Source organism: Stenella coeruleoalba (genome assembly GCF_951394435.1).
Source record: "Stenella coeruleoalba genome assembly, chromosome: 11".
NCBI lineage: Eukaryota > Metazoa > Chordata > Mammalia > Artiodactyla > Delphinidae > Stenella > Stenella coeruleoalba.
Window position 1 is genome coordinate 98,865,706 of NC_137157.1, and position 8,653 is coordinate 98,874,358.

Sequence of the window (8,653 nt, forward strand, 5' to 3'; positions counted from 1 at the left end):
AGTTAATCTAAGTATTTTTAAGCACTGGGTAAGTCTGTCTGCCAACAATTAGTTCATCTGATGAAGCCTTTGAAAGAGAGAGAACTTGAGAGAGGATAACAAGCCTGGCCAAGACATAACCTCCAGCCATCACTGCTGTTTGTGTTTCTGAAGAAAAATCATAGCATATGGACAAACCATACACTAGGACTTTCTCAGTCAACCCTGGGTCACAAGGTCACATCACGCGGAGAAGTCTCTCTCATCACATCTTCAATCCTGTATCAGGAACAGAAGGCCAGAGAGGCTCAAGTTCCGGCAACTAGCCGACCACTGTCATCTCCAGGGGAATCTACAATGCAAGCACCTAACCTCAGCAAGCATCTGAGAGTGCTGTTTCAAATTCCATCTCCAATTTCCACTAAATATTTCAGATACAGGAAGAAGGTCTGAAGTAGTGTTTGTTCATAATTTTTCTACTTTGTTGAAAATAACTCTGCCTCATGGGAAAATGGTCTCATCATTCAAAGAAGAAAAAAAAAAAAAGTCACGGGAAACTTGAAAGTCAGATGCTATCCTTCACACTGAAAGGTACTAATACCAAAAACTCTATTCATGTATTTCATCAAAAACGTCCTAAACACACAACCGGAAGCCAAAAAAGTCAGAGACATTAATTCCACTCCCTCTCGGCAACAAGTCAGTTAACCAGTGACTGAACCTACAGCAGAAGAAACACTTGGTGACTCACACATTCCCCTTTGAGGTCCATTTTAAAATTAAAGAGCAGGTTTCTTTGGGAAGAAAAAGAGGGACAAACTTTAAAATTATCCATTGAAACTTCAGGTCCAAAAACTTAAAAACCTCTTTGCCTCCTGGTCTCAATTTCAAAGTCAATTCCATTTTTCCTTCCAAAAATCATGAGTCACACCATACATCTGGTAGCCGGGAAATTTACTGCCTTAAATTCACTCACTTAAGACTGACCGAATGCCCACAAGTGAGCGAGCACCATCCGAATTCAACGAGGATGCTGAATTTTAACGGGATCTCCTCCTGGCGCTTCCATATTTATACCTGGAAACGCAGATTCTTCTTCTCTTGACTTCAGGGAAAAGAAAAAAAAAAAAAGCAGTAAACCAACTTCACAGAGCGCTGCTCTCACGTAAATAAAACCCGATGAAAGAGAAAAACGGGTCTTGTCCGCGGCAAGGCCACCTGGGCGACAAGCTTTAGAGTGGTTTTCAGCTGCTGACCCGCGACCAGGCGGTACCGGGCAGCAGGCGGGCGTGGGCGGCGTGTACGGGCTCGGGTCCAGGCGAAGCCGTGATTCCACCCCACCCGCCCGCATCCACGCTTCGGGATCCCGGCCGAACCTACAGGCCCGGCCCGGCCCGCGCTCACCCCTCCGGAGCACCGGCCCTGGGGCGGGATGCCGCCACCACCACGGCCGCTCCGCTGGCCCCCGGAACCACCCTGCACCCCCGGCCCAGGCGGAGCAGCCCCTGACGGACACGTTCTGACGAGGCCGGACCCACCGCGCGGGTGACGGCGCGACTGGACACGAGCCGGCCCTCGACGCGGGCGGCCGCCTGCCCGCACGCCGCCCCCACTCGTCTCCCGCCGCCCAGCCGCCCGCACTCCCCTCGGCTCCCAGCCCGGACCGCCACGGCCCCCTTCAGCCTCCGCTCGTCGCCACCGCTCCTGACCTGTCCCCGCGGGGCGCCGGGTAGCGGCGCGACGCCTCCATCCCGCTGCCCCGAGAGCAGCGACCTTGTCCACACCCTCGCGGCGGCCGCTGGGGGCTAGCCTGGCGCAGCGGCCCAGCCCCGCAACAGCACTTCGCACTGTCGCCGCCGCCCATTGGCCATCGCGCTCCCGCCGCTCCGCATCCATTGGTCCGCGCGCCCGCTGCTCCCCCCCGCCCCCGCGGGTGGGTTGCTAGGGGCGGTGGCGGCGCCGCGGGAGGGTTGCTACGGACGGGTTGCTGCGCGCTGCTTGCTGCGCGCTGCTTGCTACGCGCAGCTGGGTTGGAGGAGCCGCCCAGCCCCCAGTAACCGCCGCGCGCCCAGGCTGCCCTCACCCAGCGGTCCACACCCGGAGGCCTCCCAGGGCGCTTCGTGGGGGCCGCCCCCTCCCGACCCCGAGGACTTCCCGGAACCACACTTGCTCGCCCGGCAGCCCTTCCCAACCAAGTGCGTGTGCGCCCCCTCCCCTAGTCCAGCCCAAGCTTTTAGGGCGTCCCCGGACCTGTCCTGCACACCCGCCTGACGACCTTTTCCGTCTACCGCCCTCGGCAGCCTACCGGCCGTCTTCGAGCATCAGTATCTCATAAAGAGATCCGCTGTCGGATCCAGTAAATCTTGTCCCCAACTTATATGCAGCATTACAGTCCCTACAGAACATCCCGTCAAAACTCATCGCGTGTTGACTTTGCGGCGTTCCATTCCGAGGCCAAAGTTGTCCCCACACTGGTTTTGAGCCTCTAAAAGGCAGAAAATTTGGCACAAGCTAGGAGAGCCGAGCACTGCTTTCTCTGGTCAGCCTCCACTCACTGCGTGACCCCGAACACGGTTATCTGTGTTTCAAATCCCCATCTTTAAAATAATCCCTGCTTGTCTAGCTCGGGCTGGACCTGACACAGACTAGGTTCTGAAGGCTGACGAATGGAGTTGAATGAGATGCTGCTTATATGGGTGGAAGGAAAATTGAGATATTTTGTTGACCAGGCAGTCCTTCTACATGAATTCCAATAAAAAGTAGTATTTGAAAAGATTATATATTTATTTACATACATTTTAAACAGTTACAAGAAATCGTTTTCCCACCCTATTTAATATTTACAGATTACTACAGTTGGAAACAAAAATTCAAAACATAGTAACCCTAAGTAACCTATGTCCCCTTTATCTCCCTTGGTCCCACTGACTCATTAAAACAGGCTTGCTGCCCTTTCTTCATCCAGCCCTCTCAGCAGATGAGCCAAGATTGCAGAGACAGCAGCTCAACTACAAAAAGTCACAGTTTGCTTCGAGTTTTTCCGTGCATCTGGTCACAGAGGAAGCGGTCACTGAGTCGGTACTCAGACATGTGGAATGAATTAGTTTGAATGAAGTGTTTAAAAGGATGAATAAGCAGTGGTTAAAGGGAACAATTAAGAAAGACCATTTGTAGAGGGGGCAGTACTGCTGCATTAGTGACAGAAGCAGGGTTCTCTAAAAACTTCCTGCAGCCATTTATTTACAGACTTTTTAAACAGTTACAAGATATTTAAAATTTTTTAACAGCTAATACAAGGAAAATACAAAGTGAACTGTTTATGACACTAAAACTGTTTATGACACAAGATATTTTAAAAAGCAAATCTGGGAATTCAATTCCCTTTTGACTCCAGCAATCAATTTCTTGAGACCACGGATGTCCGAGAAACCCAGTCAGTTTTTCACAAGGAACTGGTTTCTGCTCAGCTTCCCCCTCTCCCTGAGGTAAGTGAACAGGTGTCGCCGCCTCCTCCATGTGACCTTTATCCCGTACTTCTCCTCAGGAGTGTCTTTAACCAGAACAGGCCCGGGCTCTGGGCTCTTGGGCGTGCTTGTGTGAAGGGAGCAGCTGGGAAGGCTGTTTTCCCTCTGCACCGAGGGAATGGGCCCTCCCTGCCCTGAGGACTCTGGGCTCTGGATATCCGGTGGAATGAAGACATAAGGGAAGTTCTGAAGTGCATGTGCTGACAGCTCCCCGCAGCTTTGGGGGCTGAGCATGGGAACCAAGGGCCTTCCAGAAATGTCCTTTTCTGGTTGACCGGGACAGTCCCTGATTAGGGGGATCCCAGGTCTGGCTGAACTGGCAGAAGGCTGTGGACTCTCAAATGTTAGGTGTGGAAACCTGGAGCTGGTAGACTGTCGACTTGAACGCCTTGCCTGGTCTCGGCAATGACGTTTCCTGTTGACCGGGAACCAGCCTTCTGCTGTTGTATCAAACTGAGGTGATACCTAAGGATTCCAAAAGAAAAAAAAAAAAAAGTGAAGAGCGCCAACTACCAAATACAAACCTAAGGAAACTGCATCCCATGACCAGAATCCTAAATGGGGGCCCATAACAGCAATGGACACAAAACAAAAGCAGCTGTCTATTTGGATAACAGTATCCAAGGGATACGGGCTTTGGGCAAGTTACTCAATCTCCCTGGCTTTCAGTTCCCTCCTGTGCACGAACGGGGACAATGCCTCTTTCGCTTCATCATACCATACGGCTGCAACACGCTTAACTGTCTATGTTTCAACTCTGAGAGCGGGCCCAGCAGTCTTATTCACCATCGATCCCCAGCCCTAGCAGAGCACCTGGCACCAAGAAGGCCCCAGTGAAGGACGAAGGGCTGAAGGAAAGAACGGGGAGTGAGATCAGGCACGGAAAGCAAATAGCAGGGGGCGTGGCACAGTGAGGACTCGATACATGTTCACATGTTCATTCCTCCTCATCAACAGGGTTCTAACATGTATGTTTCTTCCCCAGTCCTGAAGCCAGGGCTCTGGTTCTCCCCAGCAATCGTGGGCAAAGCACACTTACTAAGCTCTCTTAGGCTTTTGTCTGGCTCTTCTGCTACACTACTTCCCTGACATGCGGTAGCTGTGTTCTCTTCCCAGGGCTTTTAAACTGTCAAAATAGAACATATGCCATTTCTGAGGATTCTTCTTCAACGTTTGGTCATTTAAACAGTAAATAGAGTACTTAGCTAAAAACTCCACGTCTCACGGGAAGCTCAGGGAACAATCTCATTTTTTACTCATTCTGACATTTCTCTGGCTTTCTCACCCAGCTACTGGATAGTGAAACTTTTATACTGAACTCTTACAGAGGAATGTGGGGCACGGGAAAGAATCCAATTCCAATCAACCCACGCCTCAGTCTGAACTCAGGAAAAAAGGTAAACCAGAGAACATGGCTGAGGACAGACAGAAGGAGTACACCATCTCCTTGTCCCTGCGCCCACGAGTCTCCACATGGCAGCGTGAGAAGCCTGGTAGAGGAAAAGTCAAGGCAAGAATCCCATGGCCTACCCAGGAAGTGATGGTGCTGTCGTCAACGGGCTTGCTGGGCACCTGTCTAGTGTGGGTGATAGGAAGCTGGGGAGACCCATAGCAGTGTTTGGGGCCCTCCAGTGGTTGTTGGCAGAATAGCAGCTGGGGTTTCTGGGAAATTTGGCGGCGTTTTTTCCTGGGAGGCATCAATGGGTGAGGGTAGGGCAGTTAGTAACTGCATGATGCTGGTTGTGGTCAGGTCCAGGGAGAGACTCCACTTCCAACCCATGCCTGTGGAGAAGAAACAAAAGCTGGGAGAAAAAAATCTGCTGATTCCCCAGCTCTTCCTCACACTCTGCCAGCCGAGTCTGCTAGCAGCCAGCAGCCCTACCCCAAGATTGTGGGGTGGTACACCTACACCACCAAGGCAATACACACTAGTTTCACACTCAACGACATTCGTTCAATGAACACTTATCGAGCACGTGTTAAGCACCATGCTGGGTGTTGGGAGTTTAAAGATGAATAACCAACCACTTATCCCATGATCATTTACTGGGTGCCAAGCACTTGTAGAGACACAGACTGCCCGTCTTCAAAGAGCTGAGAGGCTAACAGAGGGAGACAGACAATTACAATAATGAGAGCAGTGCTCCCTTGCACTCCCCCCAGGGGAGGCCTTCTGGAGAGGGTGATACCTGATCTAGGTATAGAAGGGCTAGGAAAAGCCAAAGAATGGGGAGTGGGGGGGGGGGGGCGTTCCAGGCTGAGCAGCAGCACACACCAGGGCAGAGACAGGAAGGAGCACTGCGAATCCAGGCACTCAGCCTCCACGGAGCTGGACACAGGCATGAAAAGACAAAAGGCAAGACCTGAGGAGCGACGTGGTGTCAGGCTCAGGGCAGAAAACCAGGCGGACCATCTGAGTTTGGACTTTGGCCTAAGTAGTCACTGAAGATTTTCCAGCGGACGGATATGACCAGACTTGGATTTTTTTTTTTAACTTTTACCCCAGATAATTTCGAACATACAAAAAAATAGTTAATAATATAATGAGCTCCCACGTGCCCATCACCCAGCTACAACCATCAACCCACGACCGATCACATCCCATCCACACCCCATCCACTTCCCCCACCCCTTTATTATTTTGAAAATACTCTGTTCCCAGTCATGATATCATTCCTAGTAACACAACTAACATATATAAATATACATATTTATATAATATACATTAATATATATTTATATGTGTAAATTCCTTAAATAGTAAATATCAAATATTCAGGGTTGAATTTTCAGTTGTCTCCTAGGTGCCATGCTTGGCTTTTGTTTGCTTTTGTCTTTTAGACAGGACATCCAGGCAACAGTGTGGAAGGTGAGATCAAGTGCCCCGGAAGCAGGGGGACCAGTGAGAAGGTAACTGTGTTGCCTGAGAGCCGATGAAGCCGTAACCTGGGCAGTGTCAGCAGAGGTGGGAGGCGGGAGGCAGAGGCAGGGCCAACAGGACCCACAAAGGAATAACAAGTCTGAGAACGCATCCAGTGGGTCTAGCCCCCAGATCAGTTTTAATAAGGGTTCTGTCAGTGGGTTGGTGGGACGGAAGTTTGAGTCGAGAGGTGAACGGGTGGTGCCGGCATGCTGGAGGGAGAGGCACAGCAGGGCAGACTGGTTCCGTTATACAGCGTGATTCCTTCATTCAGTCAACAGCAGCAAAGCAACATACTCTGATTTATGTCACTGGGCAGTGGAGATACATGTAAAGAGAAATCAGGACGAGGTCTCTACCCTCAAGGAACAAACATTTTAGGGAGAACACAGGTAATGAATACATCCATTTGTTCATTCATTCATTCAGCAAATATTTACTGAGTGCCCACTGTGTTTTGGGCACCGTTACAGGTGCTAGAAATATATAGCAGATTACAAAATTAAATCCCTGACCTCATGGCGCTTACATCTAGTTGGGAAGTGATTAGAGGTACAGAGAAAAGTGAAGCAGTGTAAGGGGTTGAGCTGACCCAGTGCTACTTCAGACAGGGTCGTCGGGGAAGGCCTATCTGAAAAATGATATTTGAGCAAAGACCTGAATGAAGAAAGGAGAACAAGCAGACAAGAGAAAGATGTGAGAAAGAATGTTCCAGACTGAGAGAACAGTTAAGTGCAAAGACCACAAGATGGGAATGTGTCTGACTTGTTCAAGAAGCAGTAGGGTCAGCATGGCTGAACTGGAGAGTGGTAGGAGGTGAAGCCAGTTCACGTGACACAGGGTTAAGGCAAGGGTAAGGACTGGGCTGAATTATGCTTAGTGCAAGAGGAAGTCACCGCAGGGCTCTGGACAGGGAAGTAACACAGTCCGATTTATACTTTTCAAAGATAGCTCTAGGTGCTTTGTAGGAAAGGTGGGTTGGGAAGAGGGGGGACAGAGAAAGGAGGCAGAGAAGCGAGTTGGGAGGCTCTTGCAGGAGCCCAGCGGGGAGATGACAGTGGTAACAACCGCTCCAGGGAGAAGTGCCGAAGTTCACGCCTTGCTCAAAGTCCCCAGCCTCTTGGGGACACCACATTGTTCAGCAGTCCTACTGTGTCCTTGATCAACTCATTTTCCACAAAGGTTATCTTAAAACTTTCCCACTGTCTTAAAACTTCGGAACTCTTCTTCTCTCCAAACCAACCGCCTTACTTCCTACTTCACAAAGAACACAGGAGCCATCAAAGGAAACACTCTCATCTTCCAGAAGGCGAGCTCACAAACCTCAGTACATCTGCATCCATCCTCTTCCTTTCTGCTGTAACTAGAGGTCAGTCCCTTTTGCTACTGTGGCCTCTCCCTCTGGCTGGGCTTTGGAGCCTTCCTCACTCCACACGCCTTTCCCAGGCAATCGTCTGCTGACATGTCAATAACCACCTGGAAGTACACGAGTCAAGCATTTCTATATTTGGCTTAGAATTCTCCACACTCAGGACCCAAACATTCCACTGCCTACGCGATAGCAACTAGATGTCTCAAATGCACCTCAAACTCAAAGCATTTACACCCGAATTCATGCTCGTTTCCCCTGCACCCCCCTCCGTAAAAGTGATCATCTTCCAGGGCCCTTGCTCAGGAAATGGTATCATCATTCATCCAGCTATGCCACCAAAAACCTTGACATTTACCTTTTCCCTCTACCATCCAACCCAACATCAAGCCCTGTCAATCCTATCTCTTAAACATGTCTTCAAAAATACCCCTCTCTTGGGCTTCCCTGGTGGCGCAGTGGTTGAGAGTCGCCTGCCGATGCAGGGGACACGGGTTCGTGCCCCGGTCCGGGAAGATCCCACATGCCGCGGAGTGGCTGGGCCCGTGAGCCATGGCCGCTGAGCCTGCGCTCCGCAACGGGAGAGGCCACAACAGTGAGAGGCCCGCATACGGCAAAACAAAAACACAAACAAAAAAAAATACCCTCTCTCGAGGAGGGCAGTTGGGGGGAGTTCGCAAAATGGATGAAGGGAGTCAAGAGGTACAAACTTCCAGTTGAGAAATAAATACGTCATGGGATGTAATGTACAGTGTGGTCACTATAGTCAATATTGTATTTCAAATTTGAAAGTTGCCAAGAGAATCTTAAAAGTTCTCATCACAAGAAAAAAAAGGTTTTTGTCACTCTGTATGGTGACAG

At 50.2% G+C, this 8,653-nt stretch overlaps 2 protein-coding genes across 3 annotated transcripts in view; both read right to left on the reverse strand.

Moving 5' to 3' along the window:
- Nucleotides 1-1,798, reverse strand: part of TULP3 (TUB like protein 3) — a 42,751-nt gene extending 40,953 nt beyond the window's left edge. The window contains exon 1 of one of the 2 annotated variants that reach the window (XM_079938595.1): nt 1,689-1,798. In XM_079938595.1, the coding sequence (XP_079794721.1) occupies nt 1,689-1,729 (41 nt within the window). In that variant the 5' untranslated portion in view covers nt 1,730-1,798. Of the gene's footprint in view, nt 1-955; nt 1,123-1,688 lie in introns of those variants that run through there. The other variant, XM_079938596.1, reaches the window with a different exon arrangement.
- A 1,072-nt stretch (nt 1,799-2,870) lies between these two features.
- On the reverse strand, nt 2,871-5,235 carry RHNO1 (RAD9-HUS1-RAD1 interacting nuclear orphan 1). The gene is made up of 2 exons (XM_079937732.1): nt 5,034-5,235; nt 2,871-3,968 (listed from the first exon to the last, which is right to left on the reverse strand). Exons 1-2 carry the CDS (start codon nt 5,199-5,201, stop codon nt 3,414-3,416), a joined length of 723 nt encoding a protein of 240 aa, XP_079793858.1. The 5' UTR covers nt 5,202-5,235; the 3' UTR covers nt 2,871-3,413.
- Between the last annotated feature and the right edge of the window lie 3,418 nt (nt 5,236-8,653).

Bases quoted from the DNA above. Each gene is read 5' to 3' on its own strand.
- RHNO1 (XM_079937732.1), bottom strand. From the start codon at position 5,201: ATGCCTCCCAGGAAAAAACGCCGCCAAATTTCCCAGAAACCCCAGCTG. The intron at 3,969-5,033 runs GTAGGCCATGGG...TGGAATCCTTAG, and splicing joins ACAGCACCATCACTTCCTGG to GTATCACCTCAGTTTGATAC.